At 45.9% G+C, this 22553-nt stretch overlaps 1 protein-coding gene across 7 annotated transcripts in view; it reads right to left on the bottom strand.

The window, feature by feature from the left end:
* EYA3 (EYA transcriptional coactivator and phosphatase 3) overlaps positions 1–22553 on the bottom strand; it is a 900226-nt gene that overhangs the window by 326647 nt on the left and 551026 nt on the right. For all 7 annotated transcript variants that reach the window (XM_069225116.1, XM_069225117.1, XM_069225118.1 and 4 more), the window contains one exon: positions 6022–6105. In XM_069225116.1, coding sequence (XP_069081217.1) covers positions 6022–6105 — 84 coding nt within the window. The remainder of the gene's footprint in view (positions 1–6021; positions 6106–22553) is intronic.

The raw sequence follows: 22553 nt of genomic DNA, 5'->3' as shown, positions 1-22553 counted from the left end.
TTGCTAGTACCCAAGTATCTGTTGTTATCTCCTCCCAATGTTTGTAAAATTGGCTTAGTCTTCCCCCCACAGGTGTTATGTGATGGGGATGTGTGACTTGTAAGTCACTGCTTATTTTTAGGAGTTTTGGGGCTTTGGAATTTTCCTCTATTTTTTTGGAATTGTCCCCCTCTAAATTGCCCCCGAAAACTTCCCCGCTGATATTGGCTTTGGTAAGTGGGCCTTGTTTGTGATGTTGTGGTTTCTGTAGGTTGTCCTCGAAACCCTCCCCTAAAAGGTGTTTTGCGAAATGTGCCTCTGCTCTGCGGGGAGTAGAGTGCGCCCATTGCTTTTGCTGTATCAGTGTCTTTCTTGAGTTTATCAATAGCAGTGTCGACTTCCGGCCCAAACAACTGCTGTTCATTAAATGGCATATTTAGCACGGCTTGTTGAATTTCCGGCTTGAACCCTGACGCAGCCATGCGTGCCTTCTTATTGTTATTGCAGTATTTACTGTCCTTGCAGCCGTATTTACTGTCCTTGCAGCCGTATCTGCTGCATCCATTGAAGACCGTATCTGATTATTAGAGATACTTTGTCCTTCTTCCACCACTTGTTGTGCTCTTTTTTGGAACTCCTTGGGTAAGTGTTCTATCAAATGTTGCATCTCATCCCAGTGAGCTCTATCATATCTTGCCAAAAGTGCTTGTGAATTGGCAATGCGCCATTGGTTTGCTGCTTGTGCTGCAACCCTTTTGCCCGCAGCATCAAATTTGCGACTCTCTTTGTCTGGAGGTGGTGGTCCCCGAGGTATGAGAGTTTGCTCTCTTACGAACTGCCCCGACAACTACTGAGTCTGGTGTTAACTGCGTTGTAATATAAACTGGATCTGTTGGCGGTGGCTTGTACTTTTTCTCCACCCTTGGAGTTATGGCTCGGCCTTTAACAGGATCCTGAAAGATTTGTTTTGAATGTTTTAGCATTCCTGGTATTGGCTATGAGTGGAGGATAGCATGTTAAACAAAAAGTCATCCTCAATTGGTTCGGAATGCAAGGTGACGTTATGGAAAGCAGCTGCCCTTGCGATCACCTGTGTGTAAGATGTACTGTCCTCAGGTGGGGACGGCCTGGCAGGGTACGAGTCTGGGCTGTTGTCCGATACTGGAGCATCGTAAAGGTCCCATGCATCGGGATCATCTTGACTCATGGTAGTATGAGTCGGGGAGTGCATCAGTGGAGGAGTTGCTACTGGTGATGTGTGCACTGATGGTGGTGGAGACGGTGGTGGAGTTGTTTTCCTTGCCACCTTTGCCTGTGGCTCCTTGTCCTTTTGTTGAAAGGCAATTTTTCTTTTTATTTTAATTGGGGGAAGAGTGGTTATCTTCCCTGTGTCTTGGTGAATGTGGAGCCTCCTTTGAGTATAGTCTGGCTCTACTGCTTGAAGTTCCTCTCCGAATCTATGTTTTTGCATTTGGGAGGACAATCCTTGTTCCTCTGTATAGGAACCTGTTTTCGGCTCCGAGGCTGGATGTTTCGGAACCGAAACTTTTTCGGATGTCTTTTTAGGCTCCGAAGAAACCTTTGTAATTTTCGGCGTGGTGGTGTCTCGGTGCCGAATTTGTTCGGTGCCGCTGTCACAGTGCTGAAATTTCTCTGAGCCGATGTCTCGGGTCCGAGATTGCTGTGTGGCGGTATCTCGACCGGAGTCGGATGACTTCGACACCAGCGTGCCCTTTTTCGGTGCCTTGGATAGGTCACCTATTTTTTGGGTTAAGCCTGTTGGCGGTGGCGTCCCCTGGGCTTTTGTTGACTTCTCGTGAGTCTTATGTTTCGACGTCTTACTCCTGGTTTTCGGCATTTCTTCGGCCATGAGCTCTTCCGAGTCCGGCTCGTGGATAGAGAAAGCTTCCTCTTCCTCCTCGAAACGCTCTTGTCCTGTCGGCGTCGACGCCATCTGCAGTCTTCTGGCTCTTCGGTCTCTTAACGTCTTTCTGGACCGAAACGCTCGACAGGCCTCACAAGTATCTTCCTTGTGCTCTGGGGACAAGCACAAGTTACAGACCAGATGCTGATCCGTATACGGATAGTTGTTATGGCATTTTGGACAGAAGCGGAATGGGGTCCGTTCCATCAGCCTTGAAGTCACACGTGGCCGGGCCGACCAGGCCCCGACGGGGGATCGAAAAAACCCCGAAGGGCCACCGGAGCTCTTCAAAATTCGGTGTCGATCTGTTGTAACTAACCCGATACCAAACGCAAACAATACCGACGTTTTTTCCGAGATTCTAACTAACTTTCCGACCCGAAACACGGAGCGAAAAGGAACACGTCCGAACCCGATGGCGGAAAAAACAAAAATCTAAGATGGAGTCGACGCCCATGCGCAATGGAGTCGAAATGGGAGGAGTCCCTCGGTCTCGTGACTCGAAAAGACTTCTTCGAAGAAAAACAACTTGTAACACTCCGAGCCCAACACCAGATGGCGGGATGTGCACAGCATGTGTATCTGCAGCTACACATGCCATCAAACAATATATATATATATATATATATATATATATATATATATATATATATATATATATATATATATATATATATATATATTTATATTTTTTTATGATGGGTGCTTTTATTATAGATGGTTTTTATTGGTATTCTTATAATGTTTTGTGGATTATGTGTTGTAATGGATGGGGTTTGTTGATCTCTGCCACAGTTAGGTTTAATCATCTTATTGAATGTTTCATGTAGGTGAAGAAAATCCTGTTCCGGAATGTTCAGTTACAGAGGTAAAGCCTGGTGACAATTGATAAATTAATTTGAATATTTTTCAGGGTCTGTGTGTAAATGAGGCTACCAAAAACATTTAGCTTGTTAATGAACTATTTTCTAAGCGGCAAGAACGAGCTTGAAACTGGAAAAAAGGAGGAACACAGTTCTAATTATTATTACATTTATTCTCCCACCCAAAGAAAGAAAAGAGTTCCTCCACATCGGAAGCCCCTACTTAATTGTACTCCAAATTCGATATTTATAAACATCTTCAGTTTTCGCTGTATTGGAAGAACAAGATTTGCCACCGATTGTGGCGCTTAGGTGGGCGATTCTCAACATTAGCTTTACAGACTAGAAGATCACTTCTGTCATTTATTGCATAATCTGAAATTTCAAAGTTTGTATGAGGAAACATTGTTTTAACAATGTCTGGCTCCAGAAACAGGACAGTGTTATCCATGCGAATTTTGGCAGCTCCTGCAAAGCCTAGGTCTACAAAGATTGTGGTGTAGTTACCAATAAATCTAGCAAAGCATTCCAAGAAAACTGCAAATAGAAGAGTAGATAGTGTACATCCCTGGAAGATCATCCTTTCTACCCCAAAGTAAACCCTTCTCCAGCCAGGATCTGCCATAGCCCTCTACGTAGATGCAAACTTCAACCTGCTGAGCTGTGATATTCCTTTTCATCTTTACAAGAAGAAGTCCAATTTACCAAGGTACTTTCACAGCTGAAAACAAGACTGCCTTAAAGAAATAAGTACCTTCTAAAAAGTTGATGGTTTCCAATAAAAAAACGTGCTTCAAGTCTGGAACAAACCCTATTAAATCAGGGTGTGCAATTTTAGGTATGATCACAACCACTCCATTTAACAGAAATTTCATTAAGTATTTTACAATCTTAAATTAACTGACTTGGCTGGTAGGATCCAGAAAGCCCACAACCAGTTTCTGGTTTTTGGAAATGTGACTAAGCTTACCCACCATAATAAGGCAGGTGATTTGTTTCTAATCAAGTCGGCATTTAACTTAGTTTTCTTACATACTATTACAGGCTCAAAAGGGTAACCATATTATCGGGCTGTTCATATTCCAGGGGAATATTGCTGACAAAGATACTTTAGGGGGTCTAGACTTCTAGAAATGTTATTGGGGCCAATTGGAAGGTCTTATCCTGTAATGTGAATTTCTCACAGATTTTGCCACCTCTAAAAAACATACATTTTTTAAAAAGAGAGATCTCGTCTGCCTTTGTGTGTAGTACCTCAATAAGTAATTCAGCTACAGAATTTTAAAATGTTTTGCTTATAACTTGTAGGGCAATTACCTGCCCTGGTTCCTATGTTAATTCTTTTTTTAATGCTTTATTTTTTAATAACTTGCAGACATTATGATCTTGTTTAAATAGATTAACAGGGGGTTTCCAAAATATATCATTATTAGATGCATACAGGCCTAATGTGTTCCAAGGTTTAATGTCTGGATTTTTTTCTCAGATGGGTGGATCAAAGGGACCTTCGACGTGCCAGCAATAATTTAGCCTCTAGTTGAATTATTTGTTTCAGATTTTTCTTTTATCTAGCGTTGTTAATGATACTAACGGTCTGAGATGGGCCTTAAATACAACGTAGGCAAAACCCACCTATGATATCCCTTAATTGAAGTCAAAGAATTCTTTAATTTCTTGTGAACATGTATTGAAGCACATACGCACAAAAATGAATTATTAACTTTACATACCCACTTATATTAAACAGTGATCAGATAAAACGTGGTCCATAATTTTAGACTCTTTCCACATAAATCTATTTGAGGATGACTTTTGATATATTTTGCTACAGTACGTCCAGCAAGGATTATTCAAGTGTGCTTTTATTCCAATGTCCATATGCCCAAAGATTTTTTAGAAGTACTTTTAAAGTAGCCCCTTCTATAAAAATGTGGTCACACAAATCTGGGGTAAAATCAATCTTGTAGCTTTAAGGCAAAATTAAAGTCTAGTCTCACAATAACTGCGGAGGCCAAAATAGCTAATTTTAACATCAGGCACACTAGTGGCTGTGTATTATTCATAACTGCGAATTTCTCACACTGAGCTCCTACATAAACCATTTAGCCACCTCTCTAAGTGGTCGTGGATCACCTGGAGCTACTTGATTCTGAACTTTCTTTGTTATGTATTTTTTAATTATTAGAGCAGCACACCTCTGACTAGACCACTGGTGCTTGTGTGTCTCTGCATCACCTCTAACCCTGTCCAAGTACTGAATCACATGTGGCCCAGGTTCATTAGATGAGGAAAGGATGATCTCCTGCATCAATCCTAGATCTGCCCTTGAGACTTTAAAAAAGTACAAACATTTGGCACTTACTTCTCTCCTCAATAACTCAGCCACATTATCAACTATATTTTTTTCAGGATTGCCAGAGGATCTAATTGTTTATTCTAGCCTATCCTCAACCTCTAACTATTTGCATCCTTTTTGTTTTTTCACCACATTTGAACCTGATCACCCCTCACCACTGAAAGCAAATGTTCTACCCTCTAACACCCAGGAATCACCCACACAATTCCTCTGGTAACAAGGGGTGAAACCGACAAGTCACTAATAGATAACATACTGTCATGAGTTGGTGGAAGGGATGCCATCAATAGCTTTGTAACGGTCCCTGCTGTGTAACCTGCCTAATGGAAGCTAATTAGTGGGTAACGAGAAAGGAAATACTCAGAGCAGCTTTCTAGTGACAGTAACTAAGAATGAGTTCAAAACGATAAAATTGTATTGAGGTTTAAGTTTAAACCATTCACATCCAATTTCTTGGTGCCTCTACTAGTGGAGCTAGGTCAATTTTTCACTGTCAGGTGAATAAACAGTTCCGTTTTCATTTGTAGTGATTTTCTGTAGAAAAGGCACTGTTTCACTGGCCTGGTCCCAGAAGAGAAAGCTACCTCTACAAAGGACCTTTAATTTTGTTTGTTGAATGCCATAGGGGAATCACTTTCAAAGGCAAATGGCTACTTTAATCAACAAGGAGCATGTCAATTATCTTTATGTCAGACAAACTATGTAAAAATTGGATTTTAGGTTTGCTGTAATACTTGAATCTTATATTCTATGTATAGAAGTTTTGTTCCTATGTTCTAAAACAAACATGGGCTACTACAATTGTAAACTATGAACCAGAAAGAAAAAATAAAGATTCATAAACCGGATAATATCCAATGAATGTGTTTTATGATCAAGCATAAATGGGATTAAAATACCTTTCCATATTTTTGTGCATAAGACCCCGTCAGTAAGGAATGGAAGATAATAATGGTCTCATCCAAGTCCCATAGAAATACCCGCTGAAAAAGAAAAATTACAAAAGTTATTTATTTTTTCTATGTATATATATATATAATGAAAGCATAAAGACAGTGTTCTGCAGACGAGGACATCCTTGTTAACCCCTGCTGCCTTCTACCTATCAATTGGAATTTCAGTCACCAACTTTCCATTCTTTTCCTTACAATTACAGTTTGTGTCTCTCTCAATCAATGTATTATTGCAGCCTCAGCTCACAGCACTCCAACTAAAGTGGTCATTTCATAAATCCTACATATTTTCAATTTTTTTTTTCAAACCATTCCAAAAAAGCTTCTTCGAATTTGCACCCAATATCAAGTCTACAATTAACTAGGCACTCCAATAAGGACTAAGGGTTTGAAAGGGAGACAAAGGTTTTTTTGATGCAACACAGAAACGCGCTCTATAAATTGATAAGCGCTTTGAGTCTTCAATGTTGTTTACTGGTGTAACTTAATCCTCTGGCTCTGTCACAGACTGTGAACCATGCTGGCCATTGCTGTAAGTGGCATGACAAGATTGAGCACATTAATTCTGCTTTACATCTCCACCTCTGAGACAATGGACTACAACACCCTCCTCTTACACCACCCCACCCCAAACAGCCCTTGTTGCAGAACTCTTGCACAAATGTTTTCAATATTCCCCAGGGACTGCAACTAAAGTAAAATGTTAAGAGTGGTCACCTTATTTATTTTACCAGAGCGCATTATAGAGGAGATAATGTACAAGTTACTTACCTTTGGTAACGATGTATGTGGTAGAGACATATTCTAGTTGCAGATTTCTTACCTTAGAATTTCCCCCAGGCATCCAATTGGATCTGGAGATTTTTCTTCGAGCAGTACCCCTGCACGCCATTAGGTGGAGTCGGTTGACTCCACGGGTGTTGTGGTCGTCTTGAGGACGTCGATGTCGTATATAGGTGCCATCTCGGCAAGCTCACGTCAGTTTCTTTTCACAACTTTCCACGCAAGTAGCGCAGAGCCATAACAAACACTGAGAATGGTGCGCCAAACTACAGCCCTTAAAGGGAAGTTCCTGTCCCTAGAAATTAGTTTGCAGTGCGGGGAGGATGGGTGGGTCGGTAAGGAATCTGCAACTTGAATATAACTCTACCAGATATATTGTTACTGAAGACAAGTAACTTTTACATCTGATAAAAACTTCTAGTTGCAGATTCCTTACCTTAGAATAGATACCTGAGCAATACCATTCCCAGTGGTGGGCACCGAACCAAGAGGACACCAAAAAGTCCTCAGGACCGAGCGGCCAAAGTAGCGGTCTCTGCGGACTGGACTGTCTAGACAGTAATGCTTGGTGAACATATGTAAAGACGCCCACATTGCTGCTTTAGTTGAATGAGCATGCAAACCCTCAGGGGGTTGCTTTTCGCCAAAACATAGCACATTTTGATGCAGAGGACAACCCATTGCGAGATGGTCCTCTTCTGCACTGCCTTTCCTCTCTTCGCACCCACATAACCCATAAAAAGTTCATCGTCCACCCAGAAATCTTTGGTATGATTTAGGTAGAACGCCAACGCTCTTTTGGATCCTGACGGTGGAGTACCTCCTCCTCATGAGAGGGGTGTGGGGGAAGTGTAAAAAGTAGGCAAGATTGGCCTACGTGAAAAGGTGTCACCACTTGGGTAGAAAGGAAGCCCTGGTACGAAGCACCACTGTCAAGATGCACTGCTAGGAATGGTGGCTTCAAAGAAAGAGCCTGAAGCTCACTCACTCTGCGAGCAGAGGTGATGGCAATCAAGAAAGCAGTTTTAAAGGTCAAGACCTGAAGAGGGCTGTAGTGGAGCAGCTCGAAAGGATCACACATGAGCTTTGTGAGGACCAAGTTCAAATCCCACAGGGGCATTATGAATGGATCATATGTATGAGACCTTTAGGAAACCTCCCAACAATGGGAGATTTGAACAGAGAACATTGGTCTGGTAGCCTTAAGAAGGCAGAGATGGCAGACAAATATCCCCTGAGGGTGCCCAGAGCAGAGCCCTGCAGGGCAAGAGAGAGAATAAAGAGGAGAACCACTGAGAGAGGTGCAGAGAGGGGATCAACAGACTTGTTGCTACACTATGCCACAAATTTCTTCTAACAACAGGCGTATAACCGTTTTGGTGGAGGGACGCCTGGCTGCCAAGATGACATTACAGACTTCAGGTGAAAGGTCAAAAGCCATCAACTGGCGCTGTTCAATCTCCACGCAAGGAGGCGGAGACTGAACCAGTTCGGGTGGATAACTGCTCCCTGCTGCTGTGACAGAAGATCATCCCGAAGGGGCAGTCTGATCGGAGGATGGATGTCCATGCTCAATAGCTTGGGATACCAGACTCCTTGCCTAGTCCGGAGCCTCCAGGATTACTTTGGCCCGGTGTTGCCTGTTCATTTTCAGAACTCTGGGCAGAAGTAGTATTGGCGGGAAGGCCTACAGGAGGCCTGAGCTCCACTTGTGACAAAAAGCGTCACTGAGCGAGTGCCGCTTTGGAAGCTCCACTTCGCAAAACAGCTGACATAGTGCATTCTCTATGGAGGCGAACAGATCTAACCAAGGCTCTCCCCATATCTGAAAGAGATCTTGCGCCACCTCCGGATGGAGACGCCATTCGTGATTGACTATGCATTGATGGCTGAGTTTGTCTGCTCTGACGTTCATAGAGCCCGCCAGATGTTGAACCACCTGTGAAATTCCCTGACGTTCCAGCCATGTCCACAAGCGAAGAGTCTCTTGACAAAGGGTCCACAACCCCACTCCGCCTTGCTTGTTGCAGTACCACATGGCGGTGGTGTTGTTGGTGAACACCTGCACCACTTTCCCTTTGAGGGATTTCAATGCACGTCAGAGCTCCAAAAGGTTGAGGTGGAGCCTGGAGTCCACCAGAGGCCTCTGATCGCCACCTTCTCCCTTGTGGCTGCCCCGTCCCAGGAATGACGCATCTGTCACTACTGTGAGATCTGGTTGGGGAAGGGAGAGGGATCTGTCATCGACGCACTCTGGATTTGACAAACCACCACTGCAGGTCTTTCGCAGTTCCTTCCGAGATCTGAACCATGTCAGAGCGCGTCCCCTGATGCTGCGGCCACTAGAACTTCACTTTCCACTGCAGAGCCTGCATATGCCATCTGGCATGTAGGACCAGCAAGATGCAGGAGGTCATGAGGCCCAGCAGCCTCAGAGTCATTCTCACCAAAATCCAGGATAGAGGCTAGGCTGAAACATCAGTATCATATCCCAAATATTCTGGACTCGCTTTTCGGGAGGACAAGCCCGAAACTGTACTGTGTCCAGAATGGTTCAGATGAAAGGGAGCGTCTGAGAGGAAGCCAGTTTATAGTGAACCCCAGCGAATGCTGGAGGTTCGCCATAGTCTGGAGGTGGGAGACGACTCTCTGGGGCGTGTCCGCCTTTAACAGCCAGTCGTCGAGGTAGGGAAAGACTGGAACCTCTAACCTGCGCAGATGAGCTGCAACCACTACCATCACTTTCGTGGGCACCCAGAGGGCGCTGGTAAGGCCAAAGGGGAGCACGGTGAACCGCAAGTAACGTCTGTGGGCCGGCAGGACTGGAATGCGAAAATAGGCTTTCTGCAAGTCCAACGCTACCATCCAGTGTCCAGGGCAGAAAGGACCTGAGCTAGGGTTAGCATCTTGAACTTCTCCTTAAGGAAGAGATTGAGGGACCGGAGATCTAGGATAAGGTGAAGGCCATTTTCCTTTTTGGGCACCAGAAAGTAGCCCTCTTTATGACTCCCTAGGCCAAGAGAGCTTTGACCTCCTCACGAAGAAGTGCCATATTAGCCTCAGATAGATGATCGAATGATGGTGGCATGGCTGGAGGAGAAGACTCAAAGGAGAGGGAGTAGCACCTTCGGACGATTTGTAAGACCCGCCTGTCTGTGTAATTAATTCCCAGTGAAGCAAGTGATGGCGAATCCTGCTGCCAACTGGTCCTGGATGTTCAGACGGATTAGGAAGGTTGGGAGGCAGAGGAGAGGGTGGGGTGGGGTGGACTGGGATGCCCGCTGACTCCCGTATCCACAAGCTTATGGGATCCCGTGGCCGCGCAGGGGCTTTACAGCATGCCGTAGGGACCGAGCTGTAGCCTGAGAATCCTTGGAGCGCTCGAGCACGGAGTCCGCCTTATCTCTGAAGAGAGGGGTGCCATTAAAGGGCATGTCCATCAAGGATTGCTGGACATCCCCAGAAAAGTCAGACGTCCTCAACCAGGCGGGGCGTCTCAATGCCACCATCGATGCAACTGATCTGCCCAATGAGTCGGTCGTATCCAGTCCACAACGAATCATGACGTTCGCTGCATCTCTCCCTTCTGTAACAGCTTGGGAGAAAATGATCCGGGCCTCCTCTGTAACTCGAGGCAGCACTTGCACGACTGTATCCCAAAGAGTATGGGAATAGCAGCCCAAAAGGCATGCAGTGTTCACGGACCGCAGTGCGAGACTGGCAGAAGAAAACATCTTCTTCCCCAAGTTGTCCAGTCTTTTTGACTCTCCGTCCGGGGGAGCGTTAGGGAATGCACCTGTAGGAAAGTACCCTCTTTCTTGGCATGGTTACCCCGTTTTCTGCCTGTTGTCAGTATGTTTGATTGTCTACTGGGATCCTGCTAACCAGAACCCCAGTAGTTTTGCTCTTCTCGAAAACTGTACCTTTTTCTTCCCACAATTGGCATACTGGTCCCCCTATGTAAGTCCCTAGTATAATGTACCTAGGTACACAGGGCATTGGGTTTCCAGGGGATCCCTATGGTCTGCAGCAGTTATTCTGCTACCAATAGGGAACCAATGCAAAGGGTTCAGCAGGTCTGCCATTGCGGCCTGCGTGAAACGGATGCATGCTCCCGTTTTCACTACAGGTCGCTACACCAGGTCACTATAAGTCAACCCCTATGGTAGACCCTATTATCCCAGAGGGCTGGGTGCAGGTACCTGTGTGTGAGGCCACCCCTGCACTAGCATTTTCCTGGACTTTGAGTGCGGCAACGCCATTTTATGCGTGTACTGGACATAGGTCACTACCCTTGTCCAACTACATAATGGTAACTCCCAACCTGGCCATGTTTGGTATCAAACATGTCTGAATCATACCCCAATACTGTTGAAAGTATTAGAAGTATGATTCCATGCACTCTGGGGGCTCCTTAGAGGACCCCCACCCCATCTCACAGCGTTTTCCGGGCAGCCCAGCTGCTGCCACTCCTCAGACAGGTTTCTGCCCTCCTGCTGCTTAATATGATCAAGCAGAGGAAGGCAATACAAAGGATTTCTTTTGGGAGAGGGAGGTTAACACCCTCTCCCTTTGGAAATTGGTGTGACTGGCTTGGGAGGGGTAGCCTCCCCAAGCCACTGGTTTTCTTTGCAGGGCACATTTGGTGCCCTCCATGCATAAAACAGACCACACCGGTTGACGGACCTCCCAGTTCCTGCTCTGGCACGAAACTGGACAATGGAAAGGGGAGTGACCACTCCCTTGTCCATCACCACCCCAGGGGTGGTGCCCAGAGCTCCTCCCGAGGGTCCCTGGGTTCTGTCACCTTGACTCCAAGGTTGGCAGGGAACTCAAAGTATCTGTGTACCCCCTTGCACCGCGTCTCTTGCAGCTCCCAAATCTTGTTTGCATCTCCTCCAAGGGATCGCAAGGTGACGTGTAGCTCCAGCACTCCATCCTGCAAAGCAAAGCTTCCTGCGTGGTTCTCCTGCAGCGTGGGATCCTCTTTTGTAGTGCTGTGTAGCTTCTTCTGCGACTCTGGGATCCCTGTCCTGTGGGTGCTGCCTCTTCTCTTGTGGAATCTCTGTGACGATGAGGGTTTCCTGTGACTCTCCCTCCTAGGCTGAATCCTCTTGGGCCTTGCGGGTCCCTGGCAGCACCTCTTTGCCACTAACCGCGAGTTTGCCTTTGCCAAGGCTGGTTGGTGAAATTCCTGCACAGACACCAGTCTGCAATTTTCTTTCCAGCGTGGGGTTTCATCTGCATCCATCAGGAACTCTTCTCCGACTCCAGGGCTGCAGTGCTGACCTGTTCTTCATCACAGTCAAAAAACTCCTGCATCCACAGCTGGGTGGGTAGTAGTTCATACTCCTCCTGGACTCCACTGTGACTCTTGGTCCCCTCTCCCCACAGGTCTTCTTTCTTCAGGAATCCACTGTTTGTTTTCTTGCAGCCTTCTCTGGGTGTCTTTTCCTCCTTTTGGGTGGTTTGGGGAAAATCCAGTGTTTAACTCCTGCATTACTGGTCGCTGGAGGGGGAACTGTGTTACTTATCTCTGTGGCTTTCTAGCACTCCCAGCTCCCTTCTACACATTTTACTTACCTAGGTGGGGGTACCTTGTTCGCATTCCATTGTTTTTAGCATATGGCTTGTGCTCCACCTGGAGTCACTATTGGTTATTGCTATTTGCAGTTTTCTAACCTTTTCTATGCCTGTTTCTGAGTACTAGTGTATATATTTAGTGTATTACTTACCTCCTAAGGGTGGGTTACTTGTCTAGTATTTTGTGATTATTTGTTTACAAAATAAAGTGCCTTTATTTTTGTACAACTGAGTGTTTTCTTTCATGTGTGTAAGTGCTGTGTGACTACAGTGGTATTGCATGAGCTTTCCATGTCTCCTACACTGGCTGCTCATCCACAACTACCTCTAGAGAGCCTAGCTTCTAGACACTGCCTACATTTCACTAAGAGGGGATTACCTAGACCTGGTATAAGGTGTAAGTACCATAGGTACCCACCACACACCAGGCCAGCTTCCTACAGCACCAGAGGATGACGAAGCCTGGATGAAAAGGCTCTCAGGCATAGGGTGAGGAATTTTGGGTTGGTCAGCACAGGCCGATGGCGGCGGGCAACTGTCCTATTCACAAAAGCACCGGTGCTGTGTCTGGACCAGGTACCCAGAAGGATGCCGTCTTCATTGAAGGTAAGGAGGGATTCCGAGTGGAGGCCCCAGGCTGAAGCACTTCGGCCAGGAGGTTAGTCCTGACCGCCACAGAAGGAAGCTCGAGGTCCAAAACCTCAGCGGCCCTTCCCACCATCATTGAGTAGGACGTTGCCAGCGCCAGGGGAGGTGTCCAAGCAGCAGGTATCACCCAAATCCTGGACCCAGTCCATTTCAGGGTCAAGCTGGTATTCTAAAGGGCCTAGCAACCCCTCTACACTATCCCCATATCCGTAACCACAGCAACAGGGGTCAGGATCAACTCTAGGCACAGGAGAGCCAGTGGAAGACTGAACTGGCATAGAGCGACGCCGATCCAGCTCAGCGGGAATTAGTATAGGGTCGACGCCGATTGTGGGCCCAACTGACGTCGGGAGTGTCTACATCTGGCCCGATGCCGGGGAAGGTCACGTTGGCACGACCGACGTCGGGACGTATTCGGAAGCGGATCTGGAGGTGCCATCCGGAGTTGGGGCCGAAGTCGACGACTTGGAACCCAAGGGGTCCTCACTGACTTCCCTGGGCCAGAGGGTGGGTCGATCTGCCTAAATATGAGGCGCATAGCCTCAAAATTCCTTGAGTTGGGCAGGGGTGGCACAGGCTCCCAGAAAGTTGGGGAGGTGAGGAGCGGACCCAGACGGAGGCTCCAAAAACGGAGGCCTAGAGCGTCAACGCTCTTCCCGCATCACGTTTTCCGAGCAACGGGGTAAAGTCAAGGAACATTTGGCCTTCTTCTTGTGACCAGAGTGTCCAGATGATTTGGATGACGAACAGTGGTGATGACTACACAACCGGTCTCCTGACCTACGTCTCAAACGAGACAGGGAATAACACAGAATCGAGTGCCGGGCCACCATGAGCTTTAGAAACTGCTACCTCAGAGCCTTCAGGTTCATGATCCAACACTCCGAGCACGATGTCGGGTCATGGTCGCGCTACAGAGACCAGAGGCAAACAGGGTGCTGATCTGTCACTGACATCTTACGGGACATACCTCGATGAATCCAAAACTCGTCAAAAACAAAAATCGACAAAAGTGTCGCAGTTAGTCAAAAAATGACTGGGGCAACTCTTCTCCAGATCTGCACGTAGGCTGGCGCGGAAAGAAAAGAACTGACATCAGCATGCCAGGTTGGGGCCTATATATTACTGCAACGTCATCACAGCAAACAAGATGCCAACAATGCCCACAGAGTCGGCCAACACCACCTAACAGCACGCAGGGGAACTGCTCGAAGAAAAATCTCTGGATCTAGTCTGATGCCTGGGGGAAAGTCTAAGGTAAGGAATCAGCAACTAGAAGTCTCTATCAGATTCATAAATACTGTCATGGCTTACAAATTAGTAAATATTATGCAGCATAAAGTCACATAAATGGTTAGCAAGGGAAGCATCCCTAACAACGAGTCCTGAAAGAAGTTGTGAAAAACGAAAGCGAAACAACTCTTTCGTTTTCCACAACTTCCTTGTTCAGGGCCTTAACCATGCACATGCTGAACCACGTACATGTGTGGTTAAGGCACAGAAGAAGGGAGTTGACGCGATCAAGGAGGAGGTAAGTTGGACTGGGACTGGGGCTGTTTTTTGGGGGGTGAGGGGCTCGGGTTGATTAAGGTTTAGGGGTGGGGAGGGGGTCAGGGTTTAGGTTTTAGGGGTGGGGGTTGGGGTGCTTTAGGTTTTAGGGGTGGGGAGTTGGGGTATTTTTTGTTTTTGGGGGTGGGGTGGGGGCTCAGCGTCATTAAGGTTTAGGGGCGGGGAGGAGGGGTCAGGGCTTAGGTTTTAGGGGTGGGGGTGCTTTAGGTTTTAGGGGAGGGGGTTGGGGTTGCGGTAATTTTGGGGTTGGGTTGGTGGTGGGGCGTTGCAGTAATTTTAAGGGGTGCGGGCTAGGGGGGACGCATGCTTGAACCATGCATGCAGTTCACTAATGCCTTTACCAGGAATGACTTTACAACAAAAAATCGTTGTTAAGGCATTCGTGGTAAAGGCATTGTAAACTTCGTACTTGTATAGCGCACTACTCACCCGTTAGGGTCTCAAGGCGCTGTACGCATACCGCTGTGGAACCCTTCCTGGCTTTTCCCTGTGAGGTGCCCACTCCTGGGCAACCTTCAAGGTGAAGCCAGGCATCCCAGAGCTGTTGGGGCCGTTGTGGAGATTAAGCAAGCTATTGCCCAGAGTTACAGAGTGGGACCCATGAATTAGATTAGGCACCGATGCGAGAATTATCAGGTCCGAGGAAATTGAGCCCAAGACCCGCCGAGGTCGGGAATTGAACCCTGGTCCCGGGCCAGATTTCTGCATCAGGGTCTGCCGCTGTAACCATTGAGCCACACTTCTCCACGTTAGTGGTAACAACGAGGTCGTTGTTCAGGCCTCGTTGTTCAGGCATGGGTGGTTCAAGCACTTGTTGTTCCAACATATAACCGGTTAGCAAACCGAACATGCCCAGTTCAGTCTAAATATTAAAGTAATAATCTGTTTAAAAGGTGTGTAGAAAATCTGATCTGTACAGAAGAAAATGGGTCCATAGAGGAGAACAAATGAAAACAATAGTCAATACTCAAGTCAATCCTTAAGATTTCCAGAGTTCACTGCTTCCTGAGCTTACATCACTTAATGGTGAGGGTAATACTGGAACTGGAGGCTTAACAGCTGCCTCTTGAATGACTGATGGGATTTAACTGTTATGTGATGTGGGAAAAAAGCTCCATACTTCCAAATAAGGACTGTTTCATTGTTTTGTGTCCTCTTTAAGGTTGAAGTTTCAAGAAGCAGGATGTTAGAGCTCTTAAGAAGGCATTGGTCTCATGAAATCAGTGGCATTCAACTAACATTTTGGAGTACGCAAGTGTAGTGCATTCTGCCTCATGCAGGCTAATTTGAAGGTGCTCACGGTTTCAATGGAAAGCCTCTTCAGTGAGATCAGAATAGGCAATATGTGGTCAAAGGTTTTCAAGTTGCAACATATCTGGCCACTATGTGTAGGGCTGATCTGGCGAGAAGTTGAATTTTGTGAGCTTCATTTTTATTTGATATAGTCTAAGATTATAAAGCAGAATTCATTTTAAAGCTTTTTTTATAGATATTCCTTGACAAACCAAGTTGAATCAGATTCTTTGAAAATGGATTTTGAAGTTAGATTTGTTCTGTGCTGCCGAAGGTGGGAATGTGGGAACACCCCTGGGTTCTTCTTGCAACTATTGAAATATATTCTCCCAATAGATCTAGAATGTCTTATTTGTTGACAGGAGTGGTAGTCCTGCTATTGAGAGATTCTTTGCTGCAGTATGGTCTAGGATTATAGCAGGACTACTGGTTAGGATATAATGGATGTTTAGCAGGTACTATTAATACTTGTCTTGGTGAATATGCACATTTGGACAGACATTATTAAATGCATTGCTCAGTGACGGTGTAAATTTCAAAACATGGCATTAACGATGGGTACAAGTTAGATGGTGAAAGACTACACAATGCGATAGAAGTAGTGAGTTGTGTAGTTAGAGGTTTTACAGGTAGGGTAGGTAGAGAAAGAGTGGGTGGACTTGGGAAAATGGAGGTCATAGATAGTGATGATGAGGAACACAAAGTGGTGCAGGGGCTGACATCAGGGCGCAAGTTTGAGGGGGTGGGGCGTGTGTGAGAAAGCAGCAGAAAAACTGTGGGTGAGAGAGATGGGGCTAGGAAGAACTGCTGTGAGGGCAACCTTAGTGATATTGTTAGTGTTTGTTTGGTCTATTTAACTGAATCTGGTGTGTGCAATTCCTGAGTGCAACCTGGTTCCTGATGTTCTAAAGTAGGTGGAAGTTTGAATCAAGATGTTTAACGTTGGAGTATAATACTTGAATGACAATGTCTCTGCTGTTAAAGACTGACACGGTCACCTCTAAACTTAGTGATTTCAAAGCTGGTATAGTAAACGTCTTACCCGTAGGAAGGTTGAGAAATCTCCTGTTGAGACTGAGGTGTCATAGGTATAGAAACCAAGGTTGGTTTTAGTGGTCTGCAATTAGCACTTCTGGATATTATCTTAGGGTTCTGTTTTTGATATCTTTTTTTAACCAAAGTCACTTAGGTTTGCCGGGTAAGTAATTTTGAAGGAGTGGGACCATCTTCCAAGAGTAGGTCGGGTGAGTTGGCAGGGACACATGAGGCAGATGTTGATATATTGACAGTATTTTCATGTTTCTTTATAGTAGTGAACATTGAGCTCACTTTAGGTATTAGGGTCGTTCCCTTCAAGAACAACTGACAATAGTTAGCCTAACATTAAAAGGTAGCTGGAGGGAGCCATATAAAGGAGTTAATCAAAATTCTTCTGTGTGGTCACATATGGAGTCCGAATGGTCTCTGCACTCTAATTCAGCAACTGCACAAACCTCTTACGAACCTTGTACACTTATCAGAACTCTTCTTCCTGAGGAAAACACTGGTAACTCTACCTGCAGGTACCAAACAAGTTATTGGCTATCTACGCAAGATTGAAGGCAACCCAGTAGGCTGGGTCAAAGCAATATCAAACTAAAATAAAGTCAAAAATAGAGATACCAGAATGCCTACCAATTCTTCTAATCAGAAACTGAACTTTCTCTATACTCCACATTTTTAGTGTTCAATATCTTTTGTTGGATTTTTTTAATAGACAGATTGCCACTATTATCTTAGCACCAATTATTTTAATAATACTCAACCTCACAATCACCTACCGACACTCCTCTCGCCCTGCTCCCCTCGCCCCCAAACCCTTCCTCCTACCAACCTCATAATGAGCATGCTTTCGATGTCAACTCTGCAGGAGGACCTTAACCCAAAATTCACTCCATCTTAGCCTGCTCAAGCTTTTCAATGTTCATGTTTCGTTCAAGTCAGTACGTAGTCTGGGCACACCCCTGTATGTTTGTTGGACCTGGCCCTTTTTGCAGGGTCATTCCCAAACGTTTTGCCCCCTTCCTCCTACCCACATCTTCCCTTTTCCTACATGTAAGGCACGCCTAAGGTAGGCTCAAGATAGCCCCATGGGCAGGGTGCAGTGCATTTAAAAGGTGGGACATGTGCTGGATTGTTTTACTTGTCCTGATAGTGAAATACTGCCAAATTTGTGTTTCACTATTGCAAGGCCTCTCTCTCCTATTGGATAACATGGGGATTGCATTTAATCTCCTCTGGAGTGTAATTTCACACTGGGAGCAGATAAAGAAACGGAGTTTGGGGTCTTTTGGTAGAGTTGGTTTTTAGATTGTCTTTTAGAAAGCTGGCATTTTCTTGCTTAACCATTCTGTGTCTTCTGCCTGCCTGTGGAATCCATGTCTGAGTCAGACTGACAGTTGAGCTGTTTGTGAATTCCCTCTAGACAGTGACACAAAGGGAGCTGGGGGTAGCCTGCATATCCTAATGAGTCTCCTCAGGTAGAGTGGGGAGGGAGGAGCCGACGCCTGCACCTGAAAGGGCTGTGCCTGTCCTCACACAATGCAGTCTCTGCCCCCCTAGAGTGTTTGGAGCCAGGCCTGGACAAGGCAGGATCTTGTGAACAACAGAGACTTTCCTTTAAAGTTTGCCTTCTTCAAAGGCCAGAACTAGTATAAGTAGTGGACCCAAAACCCCAGACTTTTAATACACTTCTGGATCAAGAGGAACCTCTGTCAAGGAGAAAGGCCGGAGGATGTGTACTGCCCCTTTGCGGTGTGTGCTTTGCTGGGTTGGCCTGCAGTTGCTGCGCGTGCCCTAGATAGGGCAAAGACTGGACTTTGCTGTGTATCCTGCTTGTGAAGTTTCTCCAAGGGCTTGGAGTAGAGCTTGCTTCCTGTTGGAAGTCTCAGGGATATCACAGACTTCAGCTTCATCTGCTTACAGCACTGGGAACTGTGTGTTTTGTGCTGCAACAGAAGAAAAAACGCTGCAACACCATCAACGACGCCCCTGCCTAGACCGTGTCCTGAAGCCACCGCACAGAGCCATGCCCCATGTTGCACCGCAACCCTTGCCTCCCCAACACCACCATCTAATGCAGCCACCATGACCTGTGGGCCCCAGACTCTGCATCGCCTTGCTCACACCGCAGACTTAGCATCCCCGAAGACGCTGCTGCTTGCACTGTGGCCGGAGGACACCGCTCGTGAGGTACACGAAGCACCGTCCCGTCCCGCAGCCCCGGTCTACCGACACCAGAGACAGACTCAAGCATCGCCAACAGACACCCCTGTCTGCACCGCGACCCCACGCCACACCACCTTGGGCCTACTGACAACAGAGTTTCAGGAACTACTTCACCGCTGCATGCACCGTGACCTCAAGACATAGTACGATGCATCGTCCACACTTCGCACCACAGCCCTGATGACATCAACACCAGCACTCCTGAATTCGTCATCAGCCCGGAGTTTGATCTGCAATGCATGTGACTTCAAGGGCCAGACGACCCCCGCACTGACCTCCAGAACCAACGCCACACTCTGGATCTCATCGCGAGGAACCAGATGCCCTGCATTTCCATGGTATTGTTTGGGGGTCTTCCCAAAACCATAGCTGGCCTGCGATGCAGCAGCAGGCCTGAACTATTGGATTTGTTGTTCATGACGTCGTGATAGCCCCAGACAGAGCTACTGACTTCAAGGAACTGTATTTTTAAGTAATACTTCCAAAATTCATATCTTTATTACTGTATGCTGGATTTTTCTCGTTTTTGGTCTTGTTTTACACAGATAAATATATATATATATTTTTTTAACTGTTGTGGTGTGCTTTTGCGGTGCTTTCACTGTATTACTGTGTGTTATGTGCAAATGCTTTACACATTGCTTCTGAGATACGCCTGACTGCTCCTGCCAAGTTACCAGGGGGGTGAGCGGGGGTTATCTGAGCTGGGTATCTCCCTTATCCTGACTAGAGTGAGGGTCCCTACATGGGCAGGGTGTAAACCAACTGCCAACTAGAGACCCTATTCCTAACAATGTTCAACAATGAAAGGTCACAGTCGTCTGAGCCTAGTGAGTCAATAGCAAGTTTCCACTAAAGTCCCTTGAACTGTTCCGCGACACTTGAGCCAGCAACACTACCATCCCAAACAACCACCAAAGCTTCTGCAGCCAAATCTCGTGTAGGGAGCTGTTTGCAATCCTCAGGGCACCAGACAGACTCATTTTATTTCTAGGAGCATATGGTAGACAGTTTTACCTACCTTAGACTGTAAGGGATAGACTGACTTCGAGAAGCTGTAGATCCATCACAGATACCATGCCATGGCTGACTTGGGGGCCTCCTCAATCCTGCTTAGAAAGTCCTTTCAAACATTTTATTTTTATTTTTATTTTTAAATCAAAATCACAACCACAGTAGGTTCCTCTGTCAGCAGCAAATGTCTTTGGGACTGGTCAATTATGTGCACTCTCTCAAGGGTACAGTGCCCCTAGACAGAAATATAAATAGTGTCTCCTTTCCTTTCGAGTGAGATGCAAAACTGACTTTCCTCTTCAGTATATCCTGACAGAGTCACTCGTGTGTGCATACCTAGTTTTTTCTTCTAGGCCTCTTGGAATGGAAGCCTCTCTCTGTCTGTCTGTATCTCTTCGTAGACACAGTTTAGTATATTGCAATACTGGGTGCCTAGAATCCCCCGTTTTCAGAAGCAACCTTTCAAAGTGAATTTTCTAAAGCACCCTCCCATAAGCTCAGATTTTAGCTCGATGTTTAATTGGAGGTACCTGAACAATTCCAATTCACTAACAGGAATATCCTCTGTTACTTGCTCAAAGATCTTAACTCCTGATACAAAAACCGGTGCTGTACTGTGAAGCACCATTCCCATCATCCATATTGTGCAATCTCCTTTTTCCAATAAAAGTCAGTTACCCCCGAGTGGTGTGAGTAAACCATAAATCCACAAGACATGATTGAACAGTGGGTGGACCCAGGTTCATTCTATGTAACAGGGCACAAAGGGGATAATTCACAGAAGTCCCAGGCAATGGATCTACAGGTGTTGTGGTAGTCTGTATCCACAAAGGAATTAAGGTTTAGTCTTACATCAATACTACTGATGCTAAAATGGGGCAATCGCTAAGGACATTTAATAAAGGCATAAATAAAGGATGTATGATGGAACAACGCATGCGCCAACCACGCATGCTTGAATAATGCGGTCGGAACAACAATCGCGTTATTTCCACGAATGCTTTTACCACGCATGCCTTTCCGTTGTAAAGGGATGCCTAGTAAAAGCATGTGTGGAACGGCATGCATGGCTTTCACATGCCACTCCCCTATAAATACGACCCGACCCCCTCACCCGCCCTAAAAATAAAACTATCCAGACCCCCACCAGCTCTGAAAATGAAACTACCCGACCACCCCACCCGCCCCTAAAAACTACCGACACCCCCCACCCACCCTGAGCCCTAAAACCTATAAATTACAGTTATGACGTCTTGATTAGAAAAATATTTGATCAATTTCCAGGGGCCACGATGTTGAGTTTTGTTGAAAACAGTCTCATGACTATGAAAGGTGTACTTGTGTGGTTGATTGCAGAGGAAATTACCTTGAGGTCAGAGACTTTTTTTGTAAACACTCTGTGAAAACACTAGGAGGCGCCATGTTATCGACTGCTGGGAAAAAGACAGATTTAAAAAAAATAAAAATACCTATGTAACCAGATGATGAAGTGCAGCTACTTATGACGGGAGAGGTCTACATTTCTAAATGTACCTGCTTTGCACACAGCTGCTACAAAAAGTACGGTTATTTGTTCTATCTGGCTTTCAACTTTTTTTTTTTTTTTTTAAGTGTCTCCAATTCCTTCTTGCAAGCTTTTATTTTGATGCTCATGTATTGTAACTTATTTTAGCTGCAAGGAATCAAACAAATGTAGAAACAGACTTTCAAAGCTCTTTTTAAGGTTTTAACTTTCTGGTTGTTGGTTGACTCGTCACTCACTGATTGATGAGCAAGTTAATTACCTTTGTTAATGCATTCCTTATCTGGTAAAGACCATATAGCTGCAGTTACCTTAGAATAGCCCCAGGAGTCCGACTGGATTGGGATGATTTTCGAGCAGTATCCCTATGTGCTGGTAGGTGGTGGTGTTAGATTCAGTGTTGGCATCCACACTTGAACAGACGTGCGCAGTACCTATATAGGCACCACCTCAATATGCTGACGTCAGTTGCTTTTTTGACTTTGAATGCCAGGAGCACGGAGCCACAATGACTGATCACTGGTGTGACAAACTAATGTCCTTAGAATGGTGTCCCTACACCGAAATCAGTTTGCAGAGCAAAGAGGCTTGGTGAGAAATCTGCAGCTACAAAGAGGTTCTACAGAGAAGGTGTTACCAAAGGTAAGTAACCTGTTCATCTGATAGAGACTTCTAGCCGCAGATTCCTTACCTAAGAATAGCTACCCAAGCAATACCTTCCCAGAGGTGTGACTGCGAAGCTGATTAAATCAGAAAGTCCTGCAGGAGTGAATGGGCGAAGTGCCCGTCACAAAGGATC

This window comes from Pleurodeles waltl, chromosome 3_1 (assembly GCF_031143425.1).
Source record: "Pleurodeles waltl isolate 20211129_DDA chromosome 3_1, aPleWal1.hap1.20221129, whole genome shotgun sequence".
In the NCBI taxonomy this organism is placed as follows: Eukaryota; Metazoa; Chordata; class Amphibia; order Caudata; family Salamandridae; genus Pleurodeles; species Pleurodeles waltl.
Note: the sequence above shows the minus strand (reverse complement) of the source record. Positions and strands in the feature narration are given on the sequence as shown.